The sequence below is a fragment of the Perca fluviatilis genome, chromosome 1 (assembly GCF_010015445.1).
Source record: "Perca fluviatilis chromosome 1, GENO_Pfluv_1.0, whole genome shotgun sequence".
In the NCBI taxonomy this organism is placed as follows: Eukaryota; Metazoa; Chordata; class Actinopteri; order Perciformes; family Percidae; genus Perca; species Perca fluviatilis.
The window spans coordinates 29,399,016-29,422,940 of NC_053112.1; the positions used below are offsets into that span (position 1 = coordinate 29,399,016).

The 23,925-nt window shown below is 39.8% G+C and overlaps 1 protein-coding gene across 1 annotated transcript in view; it reads right to left on the reverse strand.

Moving 5' to 3' along the window:
* Positions 1-23,925, reverse strand: part of fbxo41 (F-box protein 41) — a 54,904-nt gene that overhangs the window by 16,437 nt on the left and 14,542 nt on the right. Inside the window, exons 2-4 of the mRNA XM_039805653.1 lie at positions 22,688-23,493; positions 21,099-21,328; positions 3,467-3,674 (exon numbers count right to left, since the gene is read on the reverse strand). Coding sequence (XP_039661587.1) covers positions 3,467-3,674; positions 21,099-21,328; positions 22,688-23,236 — 987 coding nt within the window. The 5' untranslated portion in view covers positions 23,237-23,493. The remainder of the gene's footprint in view (positions 1-3,466; positions 3,675-21,098; positions 21,329-22,687; positions 23,494-23,925) is intronic.

The following is a 23,925-nucleotide window of genomic DNA, read 5'->3' on the forward strand; positions in this document are numbered from 1 at the left end:
GGATATTTCTCATCCTTCAAAATAAAGTTTTGGCACTACAACAGATCAGAGGGACCAGGAATTCCTACAGCAAATTTCATGGAAATCCAGTGACGGAGCTCAATAAATGTAATGCCAAACTTACTGTACATTGGATTTTCATATTTATTTTGTGAAAGTGTAAATCTTTTCATGTAGTGATGCTACAGGAGGTCACCAAAAACCATTAGGAATCATCCACTGGGGATCATGAATATCCAGGACAAACGTCCCGGCACTCTGGCCAGGAGTAGACAAGATATCTTGCTCTTGAACAAAGTGTTGAATGGACAGATTACCTGACCGACCCTTCACTTGAGCAACACAAAAACCCTCAACATCTTTCATACAACCAAAAATATTTGGTTGTAGATCTGAAAGCAGATGAGAATGGTTTAAGTGAAGTTGATGGCGGTTGGGTGTGCAGCCGGACTCTCACTCTCTCTATTTGCCTGAGAGCAAAATCCTCCTAGTCACTCTTTCGTACACCACTCAAAGCTGCCTGTGCATTGAAGTGTGCAGCCTGTAGCGTTTTGTGTGTGTGTGTGTGTGTGTGTGTGTGTGTGTGTGTGTGTGTGTGTGTGTGTGTGTGTGTGTGTGTGTGTGAAGTAGTGGCAGGTGGAACTCTGTGTACCAGACTGGCGACGTGCCACAGAGGGAAAATGTGCACAAACATAGACATAGACTCTCTCTCTCTCTCTCTCTCTCTCTCTCTCTCTCTGCTTCTACTCACACAGCTTGTTTCTGGCCTAGTGCCAGTGAAAATGGACCATGGAGGAAACAGGCAAACCATCCGTGGCTCTCATTCCTGGCCAGCCGGCAGTGAAAGCAGAACAGGGACAAAACTCCAAGAAATGGATGGTACAAAATCCATTCACCAGAGGGTAAAACTCCAATCTGTTATTAAACTTGAGTCTTTCTCTAGTCCTCCTGTCGTCTTCTCTGTTAAAAGGCCAAACGTTTATGAAAATCTACCATCAAATTAAATCTCTCGTCACCTTGCACTTCCTGTAAACACATGCATTAGATTCAGCTCGAGTTGAACTAGAGTGAGCAGAAAACAAGCCATCCATCTGATCTCTCACTGTCAGTCCTAAAATTCCTCTCTACTCTGTGGCTCTAAAAACCTGTCTCCTAGGAGATAAGGGTGAACTTGCTGATGTCGTGACAGAGAGACGGAAAGTGAGGTTGTGAGAGTGTCCGGGCTTCCCTTGACAGTGTAACAAGGTGCCAACCAGTCTGTGACTCCACACCTGTACTTGTCATGTTGATTATTCACAGTCCTGCATGAAACTGACTGATGTTTAAATCCAAAGAGAGGACATCTAAATTTAGGTAGCAGTGTTTCAGTTCAATCGCAGGTCAAATGGCTGAGAAAAAAAGGTATATTTCATTCCATCATATTCAACATGACCGACTAATTCTTGTTTGCTAGAACAATGCCATTTAACGATTTCAGAAGTCTTTGCAGCAGGTTACTTAACAGCATTATAAAGAGGTATCACTTACATTATTGCTTGTACTGTATGACTATATAAAGTGATGTGGACAATATTTTTGCACTACTGGACAGTGATTTGAAGAGAAAATTTTGTTAGAGTTAGAATCTCTCCAACAATGAGCCAAAAAAGAAATAGCTAATGTTTTCTCAGGCAGGTCTGTACCACATTACATGTGATTCAAAATCATGTTGGAACGTCAGGCAAGAACGAGAACTGGTTTCCATGGCAGCACACAGATTTGTGCACTGAAACAGGTCACCCCTTTTGTAAGTGGTGTTGGATGATTGTTTGAATATTTTTTTTAAAGAACAGAATGTGTCTGCTTTTTCATTTTTATCATTGTGTAAGCTTCACTATTTTCACCGTTTTGATGCTGAAGGTAAAGCAAACAGGGATCAAGCCTCATAAGACCAATCGATGGTGGATGAGCATCACTTTGATTACAATACAAAAATGCTGTAGATACAAACACTATATGGCCAAAAGTATGTAGACACTCCAATCACCATATTTTATATAATCTTGGTCTGGGGCTGTTTTTCAGGGTTTGGGCTATAGTTCTAGTTAAGGTAAATCTTACATGTAAAGCTACAGCATACAGTAATAGTTTAGACAATAACGTGCTTCTTTAAGTGTTCTTAAGTGTTTTAACATGACATCTTGTAGACAAAGCCAGGTCCATAGAGACATGGATTTCCAATTTTGGGGTACTTGACTGGCCTGCACAGAGCACTGATCTCAACCCCGTCGACACCTTTGGGATGCAACGGAAATGGCAAGCCAGATCTCATCAATCAACATCAACGCGCCAATCTCACTCAAGCTTTTGTGACTGAATGGGAGCAAAATTCCTGCAAAAAAGTTTAACAGCACATATAAAGGTGTTTGGGTATTTGTGTGTTAGCCAGTTTATCAAACTTTGTAAATGGGTGTTACAAATGTAACGTTGGAAATGTGAATAACTAAATGAGAGAAACCTAGATTCTGAAATTAACAGAGTTATTTTTATGTTATATTATATATTTTTACTTATTTACCTTGCCGTCACACAGCACTTTCTGACGGGGAACTGAGGCCGTTATCTACAGTATGCTGTCCTCAAAGCCACCAGACTTCTTTGACAAAAACAGAACACAGGAGTTGCTGGTCTACCGCTGCCTGGATCGGTTAGTTAGTTTGTGTTATTGTGTGACTTTGGTATTTTAAAAAGATTAGGAACTAACAAAACTAACAAACAAACTAACCAATCAAGGCAGTGGTAGACCAGCATCTCCTGTGTTCTGTAAGGCAAAAATGACTGTTTTTATCAAAGAAGAAGTCTGGTGGCTTCGAAGAGAGCATAGATGGATATAACAGCTTCAGTTCCCTGTTGGAAAGGCTGTCTGATAGCAAATTAAAGCAGTGAAAATATTGTAAATATATAGCATACACTTAAACTGATATTGCGTCTTTTTTTTTTTAATAGGGGGGCTTTTTTTTAGGTGGCTAAAATACGTTTTTCTGCAGCCCCTGTCCACAGCAGTACATTGCTTAGCTATCGTGTTGGTACTCCTGTCTGCTTCTCCAAACCGGGGGTGTGCCGACAGCCATCTATACACAGACTATGGATACGTACCTCATACAACCCCAAAATATTCAAACTATCCCTTTAAAATGTATCACAAAATTAGATCTGAAACAGTTGAATACATTTTTGCATCACTTCAGGATCAATTCAGCATTTTTAAAACTATTTGTATGTTATATATTATGTATTGTATATGTGTACATTGTATTATTTGTGTTGCCCAAACAGTCCTGAAAACAGGAAATGTCTTAAATATCATCAATACAGCCAAGTCTAATCTGAAAACACAAGAAACACAATATCTCACAATGCATTGCATAGTGTGTTCTGAGCAGCAACTCATAGATGCAACAGAAGATACAAGTTTGGATATCCTCACCTGGCGTCCATTGCCCTTGGAGGCCTGCAGGCTGCAGCGCCCCAGGCTGCCGTTCGGCGTGGTGCCACAGCTGCTGATGATCTGCAGCTGTTTTTCCGCGCGGTCTGCTCGGTCCAGCAGCTCCTCGATGAACTGCTGTAGCCGCACCTTGGCATTGGCTTCACGTGCCGCCGTCTCCTGAAGGAACTGATCAATCTGGGCGACTTCCCTGAGGGCAGAGAGTGGATTGGCAATGGACAGTCTTTAAATTCGGGGGCATGCACTCTTAAAGCTTATTTTGTAAATCTGTCTCATCAGGTGGCAAATTACATATCTGCTGAACCTCGCCTGTGGTGAAAACTTAACTTACATGTTCAGCTTAAATGGTTGCTGCAGGACCCTTTTTTTTTTTTTTTTAACCCTCACTCGCATTCACATGAGTAGCTGTTCTGCACCTTTTTGCATGGAGACTATACACACCGAGGGTTGGGGACAGAGATAATACAAACACAAAGGGAGGCAGAGAAAAAAGTGGAATAGAGGGTGAGAGAGCAGCTGGATATTTATACCGCCGCAGGCACAGCAGGGCCAAATTCCTGTCATTTTAAGGGACAGTGTGTTACTCAGATACAGAGGCAAACAAAAATTCAGACAGCATTAGTAATGGTCTGCAGCCTGATCGGCATACCGTATACACTGTATACGGTATGCCGACTATACAGTATTTCTTGCAGTCCCTGCAGTGATTTCTTTTCAGTGTCTTCTGAAAGAAAATCACTGTGCGACTGATGATGATGATGATGATGATGATGTGTGTTGATGGTCTGGTGATACAAAATCAGATTATCTTCAGAAGGGTTTAGTCAGATCATATTAACTCAATACATTTAAGCTTGGATTGTGAATTATATAAGCGGCCCCTTATGTCCAGTGCCAATGAGCAGTGTCTGCATCGGTGGGAACTGGCCTTGACTTGGTATATGTCCAAATCAGCCACAAATAACAAATTTAAAAATGTCAATGTCAAAATGTTATTGTTTAACTTAAAAAAAACTTAAAGACATGCAGATAAATTTCGCCCGAGTAATGAGTAATGCCACCTCTGTCCATATACAGATCTATTCATCCTTTCAACCTGCAATAACTGATTTTATTTTATTTATTTATCGGCAGAGAGACTTGGAGTCTCTCTGCCGTTTGGTGCTGAGCGGGTAGTGCACAGTGGGTTTATCAGAGCTTTGCCTGCAGTGAAATTATAACTCATTACTGTTACTATGCCTTCATAAGGGCTGAAACTGATAATAATTTCCATTATGGATGAGTCTGTTGTTCACTTTTGGATTAATTGATGAATCATCTAATCAGTAAAATCACAATAATTAAAATGTTCATGAAAAATGCCCATCATTATCTCAGAGCTTTGTTTGTTTGGTCCAACCAACAGTCTAAAACCTATAGATTAAATTGGCATGATATACTACAAGACAAAGCAGCCAATTATAACATTTAAGAAGCTGGAACGAGCAAATGTTTAGCATTTTTCCTTAATACAGACTGTTGTTGATTATTTTCTGCAAACCATTTCATATATGAATATCTTGCCACCACCCAACCCAACATCCCACATCCCCCTTCTACAGAACTTTATTTTCTCTTTGAATGCCTGTACTGTAAATGTGGAACTGTCTCCAGATGGGACTTATACAATTCCCAGAAGCGGCAGACATCCTCCAGGCTGTATTTTTCTTTATTTATCTCTGCTGTGTCCTTATAAACAGACTCAGCCTTTACTGTCTAAGCAATGCAGTCAGAAGAGCTCAACAAGACTATTCAGACATCTGACCTTGACAAAGCCAAAGGAACCATTAAAAGCTTCAGACCAACACTGCAGACAGAAATGAGGACACAAAATCTGTGTCCCTCCAGTTTAAATCGGTCCATGCTCATGAAATAAGCCAAGCCACTCTTAGGAATAAAGTAAATGGATACTTTTACATCCAACTGATGGCAAACATCCATTACTACTGACTAGAGCCCGACCGATAAAGGATTTTTAAGGCCGATACTGATACAAATATTTGGTGATTTAAAAATCCAATATTCCGATATATCGGCCGATATATATATTTTTAAAAAATCCAGAAACGCGTAACAAAACATAAACAGATTTCCTTAACATTAGTTATTTATGAGTCCTCACTAAAATAATATGATAATGCAGTTTAAAAATAAACGTATTTGTTTTATTGTCACAACAGAACAGAGGAACATCAAAATATATTAAAGTTCTGATAAATAAAATGTATAAAAATACAAACTTAAGATATGAAACTTAAAGGCAGTTCCTCCAGAAAAACGCGATTATGCGATCGCATAATTCAATGCATAATCAGCCAAAGTCCACATATTCATGCGGGGGCCGCATTCTTTCAAATATGCCGCACTTTCGCCGCATAAATTGCCGATTTCCGCGCAAAACATGCGCCGCTTGCATGATTTTATAATCCCGCATTTTCGTTGCAAAAAAGTCACATATATCTTAGCAGAAAGTTGAAAAAATGTTGCGATTACTTCACACAAGAGCAGGCATTTTCCCCTGTTGCCATGGGAACGTTATGAAGTGACGTAATTACGTGACGTGAACATCATCGAAGAGCAGGTGTTGGAGGTTGAATTTGACATGTACTTTGAGTCTCTTAAGTTGGTATCCAATAAGAAACCTATCTTAATATCTGATGTCTACTCAAATTTCTTTGTTTAAGTGCTCCTGCTGTCTATATTATTAACGATTTTGAAAGTCTGTCTCTTTTGTATCTTTTAATTCCCTCTGTTTAGACTATTACTTTTATTTTTACTTTAATATTATATTATTTGTATATATTTTTGTATCTTATTTGTTTACTTATTGCAATGACTGAATATCTGTAAACTATTTTTGGAAATTAAGTTTAAAAAAAGCAGGGTGTTGGGGGAATCACTTTTTCATCAAACCGCAGTTTTTGCAAATTCCCGCATTTTTTGCAAGTTCCCGCAATTTCATCGCATAAAATTGCATAAATATCCCGCATATTCCATCGCATTTTTTAAGAAAACGTGCCGCATGATCAAGGATTTTTGCCATCACGCAACAATCACAAAAAAACTCTGCGTTTTTCTGGAAGGACTGTAAAGGGTTAAACACAAGTGTTGCCAACAGGGATGTTGTAGAGCGCCCTCTGGTGGACAAACTATGCAACGCCAACACTCATAACATGGTTAAAGGGTGTTTCGTCCGTTTTTATTTTATCTTTTAAATATTCATTTATCGGCCATTATAAATGCCGATACCGACAGATACCGGCCCGCCGATATATCGGTCTGGCTCTACTACTGACCATTATAAAATCAAGAATCCATCAAAAAACAGTAACAACACTCGCAGTGAATTTTCTAGAATTGGGGCAAGCTGAGAAAAAAAAAAAAAGGTTTGCTGTCTGGCACAGTTAACTTTTCTTATCCTCAGGCAAAAATTATTAAAAAAAATCCAAAAGCAGTATAGGTGTTTGACTTCAGGGGAGAAATGAAAGTTGATTTGATTGATGAGTTAATTTACTAGAAATGTATTTACAATGTTTAGTCAGTAAATCATTTACATATTTATGTTACACAATTATTAGTTACATATTTACATGTTTACATATTTAACACAGTCAGGATATTCTGTTGAATCTGCCTCTCTGATTCCCTCACGTTTACCTCAGTCTAAGTTCTCGCTTCTGATTGGTTAGTGCAGTCACGTGGAAGGTCCGAACAAGGAAGTGTTGTTGTTCTTGTGAGTGGTGTTCAGTAAAGTACCGCTTGAGAAAGTTATCCGTCTCCATCCTGCTGTTTATTCTCATAAAGAGTGATCCACCACCACATACCGAACCCTCGCGTTACAAAAGCACTATCAAATCTGTGAGGAAGCAATCAGTGAATCCGTAAACAATATCAAAATTAAGTGGCCATAACTTCTCTTCTTTTCCTCTGTGATCAATCCTTTTTAGAGGTTGTCTCTTGGTAATTGCTCATAATGGGAGATAACATGATTTTTATCTACTTTGGGCTCATAGGGCCCTATGCAATTGGGTGTAAAGTGATTGAAAGAGGCCTTTTACTGTACACTGCCTCCACTGCTGGAGATGACACTTCTCACTGTGGCCATTTACAGAGAAAACGTGAAGAATGTGTTTGTGTGTGAGACATTAACAGTCTCAGCTCCAAGCTCTTTCAACCATCATCCTTCTCATCCTTGTCAAACTATAAACTCTCCTCTCTGCTTCTAGAAAAGGAGAGAACACAAGAGAACGATTGTGCTAACAGGGATCTCTCTCAGGGACAAACTGAAGATACATACAGCCAAGGTCCAGGTTTCAACCACATGAAGGGACATAATGGGCTTCATCAATTAAGGGTACTAAAGCTAGAACAAACCTATGTTTTACCCAACTTTGGCTTACCTTTATATCCTGGTTAAAAATGTTATGTTCTCCATTCACTGTGACTGAACTTTAAAGGAGCATTCATTTGAGAGATTGAGACATATTAGACATATAACAGTAGCATATTAACACATCCAGCAGACACAGAGCAACAATAGCATTCACATAGAAGCCTTTTTCTGAAATGATGGCAGATTAAGTCCAATATTCACTCTCCACTATATTTACCTGCTGTTTCATGCTGTGCAGGTAGTCTACAGAGCTTTATCGCTGAAAACTGCTGATGAGGGCAGTAAGGGTGAACCAAAACAATGAGCTGCAAGATGCTTGAATGCTTCCTAGAACTGAGGGGAGCTGCAGAGTTGGGTGATAAATATCTGTGGGTTCATCACTATCAGCAATTCAATCCATTATTCGTCATGTTCAGTCCATTGTAAATATAAACATATATGAGTGCAGCTTTAAGCACTTACAAGTTACATCTTTACCTCTCATGCATTTCTTTTTCTTTAATTTCTATGAAATCCTTTTCTATCAATTCGAGCAATTTGTGTTTCAATGTTTCTATGCTGTTTACTTCTAATAAAATATGTATGTGAATTTCCTTGGTGTGTGCAATATAAACACAAGATCAGCGTCCATAAATAATTAGATATACATGTAGAATTTGCTCAAAACTTAAAGCCAAAATCAAAACTGACATGCAACAACGTTTTGGTACATTTTAGAGAATCACTGTAGTGATGAGGCTTGTGAGACTGCTATGCACATAAAAAAAATGCACTGAAAAGTATAATTTATTTTAATTCGATGATTGGAGCTGTACCTAATGTGGTGTATGGTTAAGCAGCATATAGCAAAAGTTCTGCTCTCGTAATTCAAGTTATTAAACGGAGAACAACAATGACTGCAGTACAGTATAATGATAAACAGCCATCTTAAAACTGCTATGGATAAGCAAGGTGTGCATTGTGTTTTGGCATTCAAACTGTAATGCATGTATAATTAGTCTTAGTTAATTATTTAACAGTATTAGATTTTTGTTGTTACTGGAGACAGAAGCACCATCCCCATGAGGAGGAACGTGTTGGAGGCAACACAGGAAAGCTTTCCCTCTCTCTCTGTGTGTAAGGAAGAAATGTACGGATGCATCAGACCGCCTGGCAGCTTAACCACTCAGCTGAAAGAACCTCACTAAGCATGGAAATCTTTATAGAGAAGAAGCAAGGGAATCAGGAATTTGGTCAAAAGACTGAGAAAGATGTTGGAAGGTGGGCAGAGGGGGAGAGAAGGAGAAAATGATATCTCTGCTGGATCCTGGGAGACATGCGAGGAGAAAGGGGTAAATCCAGAAATAAAGAGGAGATAAAAAACAGAGGATTGAAGCTGATAAAAAAGAGGAGGAAACAAGACTGTGAGGAAAAAAACACTGCAGAGGCCAAAGCAACAGACATCAGAAATCTGCAGTCATGTGGAAGCAGAAAGCACAGGAGGTTTGACAAAGGAGGGGAGAGAAACGAGATGTGGCTGCTTCCTGTTGTCAATCCTAATTTCAACACACACACTCAGATGTACACACACACACACACACACACACACACACACACACACACACCTCGCTCTCAGCGTGACTCACTCCAACACCTCAGAAAGAACGCCCCAAGGTGGCAAACGTAACCTGCGTGTTCGCCCAGGCGCTGGGGGAGCTGGAAAGGAAGACCGCCATCTTTTCTGGGTGATGAACATGGAGGTTGTTAAGTCTGGGGCGTAATTCAGAGACAATGACTCGGCCAGTGGTTCCATGCTGGATCCACACAGTGCTCCTAACACCGATTCATGCTCGTGAGTGAGAGGAAACCAAATTTTTGTGATCCTTGTTTACAGTTTGCTGATGGTGCCAGAGAGTTGTGTCTCTTTATTTTTGTTTCCATCTCTCTCTCTCACACACACACACACACACACACACACACACACACACACACACAGAGCATCCAGATACCGACTTTATTCTATATTAACTTATTTGCTAACTTGCCGAGAGTTGGATGAGAAGATGGATACCACTCTCATATCTGTACGTAAATTTATAGCAGGAGCGAGCAGCCGCTTAGCTTAGCTTAGCATAGCATAAAGACTGGAAGGGATTCAAGCTAGCCTTGAATCTGTCAAAAGGTAACAAGATCTACCTCCAAAGATCACTAAACACTGTGTATCTCATTTGTTTAATCCGTATAACAACTTCAGTGCAAAAATGACATTTCACAGATTCATGCAGGGTTACGTGGTGCACAGAATAAACTACAGAGGATTCAGCGTTTGACCATTAATTCCTATCAGATATGATTTATTTGATTTAATTTCCACTGATCTTACCACACTGTATTATGATGAAGGGCTCAAATGAATTAAATTGTGTAAAGTGAGCTCATAAGACCAAGACATTTTTCATTGTAATTAGATTTATTTTAGATGATTAATGATTTACGTGGCTAGGAACGGTGTGCCTCATATGTAAATACAGCAATCAAATATTGGTTAAATCGTTTATAAAGACCTACTATTGCACAACCCACCACCTTCCTATCATCACTATTACCTCCAGGATGTGAAGGATGCAGCCATCATCCACCCGCTGGCTTTACCTGTGTCTAGTCTCTGGGGGATCCTGTATCTCTCATCTTCATATTGTTATACACTTAGGACTGATCTGTCCCTACTGAATTAAATACAAGAGCTAAGCTCTGATGCAACAATGTGCCTCACTAAATCCCAACACGAACACTAACACACAGCAGTTAAGATACAATCAATACCACTGATTACAAAGAATAAGGCCATAGTGCTACATTTAAGCTTTACCACACATTCCCTGTCAGTGCCCAAACAGCAAAGACTGCTCTTAATCTCTGCTGCTTTCCCCCCATGATACTAGAATAAGGGGATTGTTGCCTGATATCCATTTAAAATTTGAGAACTTCTTGTCCCTTTACACTCTTGGAAATAGAAAAAGCTCCTTTCTTGCTAAATTTAGGACTTCACAGCTTGCTAACAAAAATCTAAGCTACAGTTTTTTAGCAAATAAATGAAAATTGGCTTTGAAGACCATAATAAATGTCCTATGCTACTGCATATGCTCAGAGGAATAATGGAAAGCTAAGCCAATAATGTTTCATTTTCCTAACACTTAACAGACATAACAAATAGTCTAGTATAGCAAAGACATCCAGCTATGACAGGCATGATTAATAAGGCATGGTCTTCTGAAGGATTCTGTTTAAATGTTAATTACAACCACTGGTCAGCCTCCTTTCACAGTTGTCATCATCTCTGGCCATTAATTCAAAATTATGCCTCATTAATATTAAAGAGCAGCAGAGATGATTGACTGAAAGGCCTGCATGTGGAAGACAAGGCTGTTGCATGAATACGAGCTTTCTCCGCTCTAACAAAGGACAGCTGCTTGTGTTTTGTGTTCTGACACCTGAATCAAATAGTGATTTTTTTGGATGGGTGGGGGGGGTGAGACAGATCTCTAGGCTACATTGTGTCATCATCATGTCATAATGTCACACATTTGTATGCATTACACACAAACACAGAAAGAGAAAGGCAGAATGAGGAGATGTGTCGAGAGTATGGCTACATGAAAAGGAGATGTGAGACGGACAATGATGAAAGGGTGAGAGAAAAGGGATGATGAAAGAGAGACGCAGGTTTTTAAAACCTCTCAGAGACGGAAAAAAAGCATGACTGTTTTCCCAAGAAACCACTAATCCATGTTTTAGCTCTGGTCAATCAGGGGAAAGTAAATATTTTATTGTGGCTCGACCAGTACTCTCAAAATCTAAACTCCCATTACAAATCACACATGGATGAGTCACCCAGAGAACCAACAGCAAGGTGATGACGTGGAGCACTGACAGAAATGGATTATTATATCATTATGAAAGAAAAGGCCACCTGAAATTCAGCTATAAGACAGAGAACAATTGTTTGCAATAATGAATGTGTTTTGCTTTTGTAATTGCAATCATTTTCTGATAAACAGAAGTGCAACTGGAACTAAATTGGGGAAAAACAGACATATGTATGGAAATCAATCAATCAATCAATCAATCAACATGTATTTATATAGCAATTTACAGCAACCAGCAGGTATCCAAAGTGCTTTACATCAGGAACCAAGAATAAAACATATCATACAATAAAAAGAATGAAACATAGAAAACAGTAAAATCAGAAAAGGTTACATAGAAACAGCAGGAGGAGAAGGAAATTGTCACACCACTACTACGTATTAAAAGCCATTTTAAATAGGTTTTGAGTTTGGATCTAAAAAGAGCTACATCTGTAATAGTGCAAATATCAGGGGGTAACTTGTTGCAGAGTCTTGGGGCAGCAACTGGAAAAGCCTGATCACCCCACAGTTTATACCTTGTTTGTGTGATAGACTGACTCTGTACTACATTTAACAATTATTTATTAAACACTAAATATTAAATTTAAATAACAATATATAATTAATAAATTATATATATATATATATATATATGTAAATGTTTGTACCAAAATAGTCATCATTTTGGCGAAGGTGCAGCTACTTTCTTCTGTTGCTCTGCTGTCCGCATTTCGGAGCTTCATGGGGGGGCGGGCCGACACACACACACTCTGGTGTACACACCAGACGCCAGCCACCACATCACTTCTGTTTACCTCAGGCTATCGTTTACCTCAGGCTAATTAATTAGCTAGTAAGTGGCGATTTTTGGCAGCCAGCCTTCCAAAAGATATAACAATGAAATGAAATGTTAACCGATCATTAACTGTTGACCGACAAGAAGGAAACGGAGTCTCAGTTCACCCGTCCGGGAGGTGTTAGGTTGTAAAAAGTTAAAACATTGGTGATGTCTGATTAAAAAATATACTTTTAGTTAAATGAACACTGTAGCTAGAAAAAAACACTGAATCAACCGATTACATCACACCACACTTAATTAGCATTTGTCTGGCTCACACCTTCTCAAGCTTCTAAAGAATTAATTAGGTCATGTCTGTTATTTAGCATGAATGTAGATGCTCTAGAAGACTTATTGTTTAAACAACTTTTGGGGAGCCACTCCCTGCAGGGCCAGACTTGATTAGAACAAAGGAAATGCGTATCTCTGTAAACTTGAACAGAATCGGCACTACCATGATAAACGACCTTTGTCTGTGAACTGGAGTAAACCTGAAATCAGAGATGTGTCTTTAACCTGGGACAGTTTCCATTCAAGGAAACACCCACAATTCCAAAGGAATATAATTCCGAACCTGAGAATGATTTAGGACTGATTGATGTAATTCCTGAAGAGGAGGCATGTCATTTCAGTCCACTGCTGGCAGTGTTTCATGTTTTATGTTTTTGTCATGTCGTTTTCATCGTGTTGTTCATTAAACCTTTTGCTTAACTTTCAATTCGATCCCAGCCTCTCCTTCCTCCTCAGAAATCAAACGATCACGTCTTTTAGATTTTTCTTAACAGAGGCTCTGACACATTTGGCTCTGACACACAATTTTCCGCAATCTGTGTCCGCGGACAGCTATAGGCTTGTACCGGTTAATGTTCTGCGCATTGTCGGACACATGCAGACACTTTCCTGAAACTGCTTGTCCACAGCAGCCCGTGGCGTTTATGTCCGAGCCTGTCTCCACCGCCTCCACCTGCAGGTTGTCAACTGTGTGATTTGGAATGAAAGGGAGATACCACACGACGTAGTTAAGGCGGAAGGCGTGTGTTGCTTAGGCGGCCGCCTTAGCTGCAAAGTGCTGCGAGAAACCCTGTGAGAGACTGGTTTAAAATTGGACAACACTGTGGGGTCAAGATGAGGCTTCTTAAGGAAATAGGTAGTAGGGCTGCAGCTAACTATCATTTTCATTTATCAATTAATCTGCTGATGGTTTGCTTGTCATTTGTCCATCATAAATTCCCAGAGCCCAATGTGACGTCTTAAAATTGATTATTTGTCCGACCAACAGGCCAAAATTCAGGGATATTCATTTTACAGTGATATAAAACTGAGAAAGGCAACAAATCTGCACATTTGAGAAGCTGTACCCAGAGAATTTGGGCATATTTGTGTGTATATATATATATATATATATATATATATAAAATCATTTTTTGTTATATACAAAATCATTTTCTGACCATTGACTAATAGATAAATTGGCTAACATATCAGCCCTAGTGTAGACTTTTGTAAGGCATACAGACATTGTAATCTATACACACCAGCAACCCTCATTCAGCTCTATGACAGCTTGACAGCTCAAAAAAGGAGAGAAAGAAATCATGACAGCATTGCCTCAATATCAGCTTTCCAGTAGTCTTGCATAGCCAGACCTTTACAGCCCTGTATCAGCGCTGGATTATGGTCTGGCTACGCCGCGTTAACATTCTAGGATAGGGGGAAAAATGCTCTGGCTTGTTTGTATTTCTTTTAACCAATCTCTGCTAACACACGGGCGGTACGACAGTGCACTTGCAAAATCATGTGCAAAATAGATAGCAGAAGGGGAGGGAGCTGCACCAGATTTCAGGCTTCATCCCAGCAATGTACATCCGTTGAGCCAGACCTTTCCACAGAAGAAGCACACACATAGGCTATTGACACTAAACCCCAGTACAGCACATCCTCCAAACATCTGGCATCTGCTACGTTGACTGGTTACTTTACCCTTTCACATCAGTCTTAACAAAACAGGGAAGAAGACAGACGTGTCCACTGATAGACTGGTTGGAGCATCCTTCCTATTTCCCTTTGTCCGTCGTGGTTCAAAACCTTTCATCCAATCTCAAGGACACACGTCACTTTCTTCCATCTAATGGTAGACATGAGCAGCCATCCACTCATAAATCCTGCTCTGAGTGCTAACATCCACTGGATCATCCATACACTACAATCTGGGTTATCTAATATGCAGAACCCTATCTTGCTATATAACACTTTATATCGCTGCTGGAAATCTGAATGTCTACGTATGTACATTTGTTTGACACAGAGTGTAATTAGGCTGGTCTTATTGTCCAGCTGGTCTTAAGTATGTAACAATGCAGCTAGTACAAAGTGAATGCCAAGTAGATTTACAATTAATAAACATATTCCACATTACAAATGATGTACAATGCATTCTGGGCATGCATTTCTGTGTTTGGCGGCAGCACTGCAATCTTTTCCTATAATCTGAACAATTTATTGGGTTACATTACATCTGTTCCTCCGGGGTTTGTGTGGACAAATATTACTCGAGACAAATTGCACTTTAATGTTTATATTAAAACAAAGACCCTAGATTACACTCATGTGAGAGGTTTCCTACTAATTTTCAAGTCAACATTCTTAGATGTACCACATCACGATCTTACTCTGAATTCTTTTCATTAGAGAGCCTTCAGAAGTCTTGCCGATCGAATACTACATGCTCTTCTCTCTCAGACACTAATTAGGGCGAGTTCTATCTCTGCCCTGACAGCTTCACTTTGCATTCAAAATTGCTGCTCGAGCTTGTTTTTTGAGAGGAGGCACTGTGACAGCAAATAGCCAGATTCCTCCATGCTCTGTGGAGCCGTTACAGCTTCTTTCTTTCTGGGCACTCTTACTTTGTCATAGCTGGCTGTAGGAATAAATCAAGCCTCAATGTTGAGGCCTACTGCAACTGTGCATGCTATGTGTGTGCTAAATATGATATAATAACCTGACAGGAGTTTTCTCTGTACTGCTATCTTCCTTCTTCAATACAGAGACTATGAACACCTGCACAATCTAATACAAACAACTGCAACATTGCAACATTTAGTCGCTCCCGTTTGTAAAGCACATGAGGGGTGTATAAGACCAATCGCAATAGAACACAATCCGACACAACCATGCCAAAATGTACAGCTAGAAAAAATTACCATAATAATCACCTTTCAAAACACAATGGAACATTATAAGCTTCACAAAGGAATTGTTGGTCATAGGGCTGCAACCAACAATTATTTATATGGTCTATTACTTTGCCAATTATTTTCTCACTTAATTGGTTTGGTCCAGCCTCTATCTTTAATTATTTTCTTATATTTATTACTCTATTATTGCTCTACATGCTTATGAATTATCAATAACTTAGTAATATCAATCTTTTAATCTTCTTTCTATTCTTTTTTAGGGTGACTTTGTAATATCGGTCCATGTGTGTTGCATTTACAGCAATGTTCATTGTAGACAGACAGACATACAAACAGACAGACCGATTGAAAGAGGTATTGCAAATCTAAGGTGATTAAAAAGTAATTAAAAAGTAAGACTGCCGCTGTTAAATTAACCAGTAAATAAATAAACAATCATTGCTGTTTAGTGCCTCTTTAATGATGTCTTCACAACTGAGAAGCTGGGACACGAACATGTTCGCCATTTTTACTTGAAAAATAGTTGCTGAATATTTCTGAGGATTATCTAATTGATAAATCAATAAATGTTTTAGCTCTAACTTGTTTCAGGGCTGGACTATTGGATTGCAAACACTGCGCAGGTCTAAATAATGACTAAATTAACCCGCTTGTACGTCACATACAAACTTTTCCAGCAAGAACAGAAACACTCAAGTATTAAAAGAAGAGTGGATGTCTGATAATCTGGCTGCCACTGGAGCAGTATTATGTCATCCTGCAGGAGCACTCAGTGAGGCCAGCCATCACTTCCATATATGAAACGGATCACAAACTGAAGAACAAGAAATTTAATTAGAAATAGCTCTTCAAAATTATCTACTTTAACAATAACAAGACAAATGGCATATTAGGAATTGTAATCATTTCATAACAATTAAATAAACCTTGCTGTATGTCATCAAGCAATCCCTAATAGCTGGAAAGATAACAACAGTATTCAACATATGTCTGTGACAGACACTAAATGAGGCTGTTTTTCTACTTTAAGTGAGTCTGTAGCACACTGAAATGATGAAGATAATCGTCCCACCATTTTTCATTTCTCCTCAGGCTCCAGTTTCTGCTGATCACAGCTGCTACCATTTATTCCAACAGCTATCAAAGGCGTGCTTGAGGGACTCTGTTATTCATTTAGTTTTTGACTGCTACAGTGATGTTTATCATTATGTTTTCAGTGACTGTTACGTTATGAGTGTGTTTTTGTGCATGTTGTTTGTGAATGAATGTAAACTAAACTGCACGCTGAGATTATAATGAGGACCAAGCTGAATCGAACAAGTTTACCTGAGACGTTTTGTATGCTTTTCATAATTATTTACAGTGTTTCTGAGTGCAGAATAAATTATTAGGCCATTTCATATTTTTATGAATAGCGCTGCGAGCAGCAGAAGGCAGTTCGTGGGAGTTTCCTCTGGTTGCATGGCAACTCACAGTGAGGTGACTCGCATGTTAAGCATTTGACACGACTGATGTACAACATGATGCATATCTCCTTGAAGGAGTTTCACAGACTCTCCAAAGTCACTCACGGGTATTAAAGTTTTGTTTTTTTTAAAGAATCAGCTGTGTGTATAAGGTTGTTGGGCAGCCATGTTTAAGCCAATAAGCTGCTCTGTGTCTGTTAACTTCTGCTTAGTCATCAACTCGGCAGAACATTCACCGACTGTGATGCTCTTTTTCCACCTCAGACTTACTCTGTATTTTAAAGTCTGAATGAGCTCACTGTTTGACTGCCAGCTTCTCCTCAAAGAGACAGAGACCGAAAATGTGTGTGTGTGTGTGTGTGTGTGTGTGAGTGAGTGTGAGCGCACGTGTGTTTGTGTGTGTGTGTGTGTTGTCACACAGCCCAGGTGGGGATTTTAGGAATATGACCTTCCCAGTGTGATGCTGCCACGTTTGGTATGCATGACCACAGTACCCTTTACAACAGAGAGGCGGGACTAAATAGAAGAAAAGCACACTTGTCTTCTGCTCATTTGACCCGATGAAACACTGTTTTGTATCTTACTATCACAAGATCAGCCAAGTCAGCTTCCATTACAATTATTACTACCATCTCTTTTATAAAACTGAGATATAAAAATATACAATAGTTTTGTCATGTTGACACAAAGAGACACTTTTGTGAGTTAGCTGTGACTTGGAGGGACCAAGATGACCAACTGAAAATGTACATATTTATTGTCATACAGCAGCATTAGCTAAATTCACATTATCTCAGGAGCACTGAAACACAATGGACGACTCTAGTGCTAAAACAGTTAGTCAAGTAATCGATTATTTCATCTTTAGGCTATTTCTAATAACATTTTTGCTTGATAAAAGCTGTTCTCTTTTCTCTGATTTATATGATTAAACAAACTAATTAATCTTGATGTTTTAGAGCTGCTGGTCAGACTTCACTGTGAAGAACATCGGTGAAGCAGCAAGGAATCTGGACAAGAGACTGAATGAACACTGGAAACTAACATGAACTTTCTGTGAACACCAGACCAGAACAGAAAAATCAACTGGGAAGGGGTTAAAGTCGGTGGACAACCAAAGAAAAATCAAAGAGGACATTATGATCTTACCCCATATACATGCAATTTTATCCACTGATGAAGGATATGAGATGTGGCTGAAAGTTAGGGGAAAACCAAGTAAGTGGACCTTGTGATAATGTTATTAAACTTTGATATTTGTGCTCTTGGAAATCATGATGAGGTATATTCTCTGACATTTTAAAGATGAAACTATTAATCGAAAATAATCAACACATTATGGTGGGTGTTACGGCCTCCATTAAAAGGAACAAACAAAGGCTCAAAAGGGAATGGAGGATGCAACATATATGAAAAGAAGGATGCCAAACACCATGTTAACAATAATCCAACAAGCTTTATTAAATAATGCAGACTCCCAAAAGTAACAAACCAAAAAGAAACAAAAGGGACTGGAGACCCCGGCCAAAAAGAACAAAAGATGGGAAGACGCTGGACCAACCTCGCAGTGGGCCGTCGCTCCCCGCGTCTCCCCCTAAACTAACTAAAAAGGGTAAACTAATCCTAGAACAAACAAAAAGAACGAATAACTGAACTACCGGTAATCTCCAGCCCAAACTAAAACAATAAACTAAAACAACAAAACTCCAGCACCTAAATGTGCATGGAGGTTGGGAAAAGAACAGACCTGCTTGTGGAGAAAAAGGAAGATGAGGAGACAACTCCTCACTGGTGTGCTGCCAGTGTGCTCTGCCATGTGCTCTCCACTCTCTGCCTTCTTATCACCTCCCCCACTCTACCTGAGCACTGATTACTCTCAGGTGTGCAACAGGTAGAGAGGGAGGAGTAATCAAGACACAAAAGAGGCACATGTAACAGTGGGTAATGAAAATGATTGTTGATTGCAGATGCACAAGACACACATAATAATGCTTCAGCATTAATACCCACATGCCTTTAAATGTACATCACTTTTGTGCCATTCATTGATGCCTTTACAAGGAATCACACGCTTCCATACAGTGCATTGAGATGTGCAGTTGTGTGTTTGTGATGAGATTAGACGCATTGTAAAGCGTCCCCGACCTACTGTTGACATTCAGGCCTGATAAAGAAACAGAAGAGGTGATAAAGAACGCAGAGGAAGACAGAAAGATGAGGCTGGCTGTCCTGTCAGATAGACACAGTACAGATTCCAGATGACTTTAATATGAGCCTTGAAAAACACTTGTCAACACTTGTTGATCACTTTAACAAAGCAAATAGGTGAAAACAAATAGGTCTGTGGATGCAGCAGCTAGTAAAGTGCTACACCTTAATCTACACAAGTAGACAGAAACTATGTTTTAAACATCTGTTCACCCAACTAACAATGAACACAAAATAACCTAAACATAAATAACATAAATAACCTGTCACATTCTTCTGTTTCTAGAGTCGTCTTTTCCTATTAGATTGTCATTGTGCCTCATAAGTCCCTTTTGTAAACACTGTAAAAACTGTGACTGTGACTCTTTGACTGGTCAAATATTGTTATGGAAATTCAATGCATCTTTAAAAAAAAAAGAAAATAGTGAGAGGAAAAAGGCAAACAGTTTGTAAAATATAATCGTAGAGGATGCATTTTTTTCATTTATTACCTTCCATTTTAACATAGACTGAGTAAACACAATATATTTTATGCGATGCCTCTAGCCTGTCAAACTAAAAATAGCATCAATGTTTGGAGCACACAATAAATTACTCCGGGATTCATTTCAATAAAAGCTCTGAAAATCAAATAAATAAAGCCCAGTCTTGCTCACTCTTTTTGCCATGCTGTGGGAGAGCTCCAAATCATGTTCATCAGATTCAGAGCCAGCAATAACTTGCATTAGTACACTGATGATTTATATCCAAGCGCTCCTTCTATTTACAGCAGCCATACTTTTAACTAGTGCATGAAGCAACATGGCAGCTTCATGGAGGGACTGGCGTGAGTCTCTGCTGCCGACCCAGCTGCTCCTGTCCAAATCTCCATTCAGCATGAACAGCTAACCAGCCCTGGAGGGCCATGGTGCATGGAGACAGCAGCGGGACAGATGCTGACCACATCTGGTGGGTGGATGCTACTGACACTTACACCATAAACTGAGGGGTAGAGGTGAAGAAGAGGAGTGTACGAGGGTTTGTATGCATGACAATGCATTTTATGAAAGGAAGAACGAGGAGAATAGTTAGGAGCCATCTGTAGAGAAGTCAAAGGTGAAGAAATTGGCATCCGAGTGTGCTCGTTTTACTTCTTTCCTGCTATTTCATTCCACCATAAGTCATGTGGACTATAACCTTTGTATTAACAAGAGAGATGGATAGACCAATCGACCGACATTGTCATCACCGTCATCTAAACAGTAGCATGTGAGAGTGAGACTTCTTTTGGACACACAATGAAAACTAGGGCTGCAACTAAGGATTATTTTCATCATTGATTAAGGTGATGTCTTCAAATTGCTTGTTTTGTCCGACCAAGACCTAAAGGTATTCCAACTTACTATCACAGCAGACAAAGAAAACCAGCAAATATTTACATTTTAGAAACTGCAACCAGTGAACTAAAAGAAAATATTAATCCATTATCAAAATTTCAGCTCTAATGAGAATACATTTCTTGATTTCCTTTAGATATTAGGAAAGCACACCAACAGGCCAGCTGTAGCGCTAAGTCAACACTCAGTCCGAAGAACAGATATATCACTTACTGTTGTTTGTGATTGAGCTCCTGCTCCTTGTTCACTAGATCCTGTTTGAGGTTGGCTAGCATTTCCACAGAGACGTCCACCTGCCGAGAGAGCTCCGAGGCCTTGTCCTCCAGGTCTTGCTTCTCCTGGCTCAGCCGTTCGCTCTCCAGCTTGGCCCGCTCCAGCTCCGAGCTCTTCCTCTCCAGCTCTGACTGAAGACGACCGACACGGGCCGCTATTTTCTGCTCCACCTACAAGACAAGAGGCACTTGAGCTGCCTAATGTCCCGCCATAATCCCCACATTGTATGAAACGCAACAAGATCATTAATTTTCCCTCTGCTGCTGAGCTCAAAGTTCTCAAAGCAGACCGAGAACAGACTGAGACTAATTTAATGTCTAACCTAATGACAGAGAGTATTTTCCTTCAGGGCCTCTGGACTGTGCAATTACCCACCTGCGGACATCAAACTAGCAACCAGGAGCAAGAGTGTTACGATCTTGGAGTGCTATTAAGCAACACACCCATTTCAGGGGTTTAAGTTCCGAAGTAGAAGAGTGTTGAAAATATGAATATCCGAAATTCTAAATGTGAAGATCTGAGGGATTGCAGGTGATTTCCATAGTTTACAATATACTTTACTTCTGCATTACATTTTGTTGCAATACAGCTTTCAGTCATTAGTGGCAGGACTGAGCACTGTGTTGCTCAACAACACTCCAATTAGAGGTTAGATTCCCGAACTATCCTCGGGCCGGGCCGGGCCCTTGATCAAGCATTTGTGTTTTTTTAATCATGACTTTATTAGCCTAATTCGGTAGGGAGAAAGCTATGCCTCTCCAACTTCTCCCGTAGCTCTGGGTATATGTCCTGCACTGACTTGAGTGTGAGGTAAACTGTGCTAACTGGGCTTTGATTATGTTGCTGCCTTGATCTGTTACCCACACTATTCGACTGGAGGGTTTTTTGTACGTTTCTTCATTCGGATCCATCTGCGATCCATTCCATTCTGAATAAACAAACAGCGCAGTTTACATGCTTTGTCCTTATTCATTCGGCATTATTCATTAAGATAATTCTAAATAGATATCTGTAGTTCAAACAACTCGGAATTGTAGTATATTCTATGTGATTACAGCATCTTTCAAATCAATCTAAAGAATTGTTGTTTGTAGAAAACCCCTGTGAAAATATGTATTTTTTTATCCTATCCATTTATCCTATGTATTCTTAACGTGCCCTGCTGGATCCTTGGGTCATGAATTGGAATGTATTGTTTGATACAAACACTAGGGAGTGCTGAAGTGAGAAATCTTCAAATTCAAAACATTTATTTAAAAAGATTTATCCAGTAAAATCATTATTTGAACATAGTAACAATCTTACCACTAAATATACATAGAGTGTGTCCAGCTCTAACTGTATACCTAATAGCTATATATTTATTATTTTGCTTAATTTGCTGCTTTACGTATTAGTGGTATGTTTGTATCTGTATCACGTAAATTTGTTCTCTGTTTTACGCAAGTATATTGAGTCACTTGAATGTTTTAATGTGAACACATTTGACAAAAAAAGTTAATTTTGATAACAATAATTATCATACTGACCTCTTCAGACAGCTTCTCCAGCCTTTCATCCAGCTCCAGCCGTTCAAACGCCCTAGCCTTCAGCCTGGCCAGGCCCTCTTCGTAGGCCGCCTCTACTGCACTCGCCGCTACATTAGCTGCCACTGCTACAGCTGTGCTGGGGTTTCCATGGGGACCCGGGTCTGCGGATGTCATGGCTTTTTTCATAAAAATCTCCCCCAGGGGAAACTCCACATTGGGAATATACCGGGCAGCAGTGTTGGAGTTAGCCGGGGTCAAACTCAAGTCGTCCGCACAAGGAAGCTCCCGACAAGGGAAGTGCCGCTCCTTTAAAGCTGACGGCCGCAGGGGCTCAAATGGGTCGTTGTTGTTGGCAGGTGCGAGGATAGCTCCCTCAGCCACTAGCGGCAGCAGAGCAGCAGCGTCACATACACTGTTGGATTTGGAGAGAACGTAGAGGGTCTCGTACGTGTGGTTGTACTCCAGGTGGGCACGTAAGGACGACAGGCTTCGGAAGCGCTTGTGCTCCCCGCAGCGAGGACAGCGGTATGGCAGGTCCAGAGAGGCCATTCCGTGCAGTAACTGCCGGAGGAGAGGGAGCGCTCATGCGGCACAACGGTAGCGCCAGTATGAGGGCACAGAGGTCAAGCATGTGACAGATCCTCTCATGGTGAAAACATGGCAACAGGGTGACAACGGCAAGTCGGTAGGAGGAAGAGAGATCCCATGTCCTATGGAAGAGCCCAGATCAGTCACATGAGCACACATAGTGGCAACATTCAACTGGTCTTTTTATTTCATCTGTCATTGTTCCCCTGCCTGAGGTCCTAGAAACAAGCAAAGAAATTACAAGTGAGTTACAGTGCTTTATACTGTGAGTTTTGGTATAACATCAGATGAGAAAGAGAATCAAATGAACAAATGGACATAATCAAGTTAAATAAATGACAGAAACTTGATGACAAAGGCCATTCCTAAAATTTCCCTTGGGATAAATAAAGTTTATTATTAAAGTTTATCTTATTCTATCTTATTTTAGTGCAACTTCAAAACAATAAACTGGGGGAAAACTGTGTACTCCAGAACAAAATTTGATAAATATATCCAGCATTTTCCTGCAACAGGATCAAGTTAATCCTGCTGCTTTAACTTTTATGGACACCTACAACTTGTGATTTAAGCATTTTGTTTTTCGTCTTTCATTTGAGCAGAAAAAAGTAGAAAGCATGCAGTGCAATTAGTCAATTGTAAACAAGGGA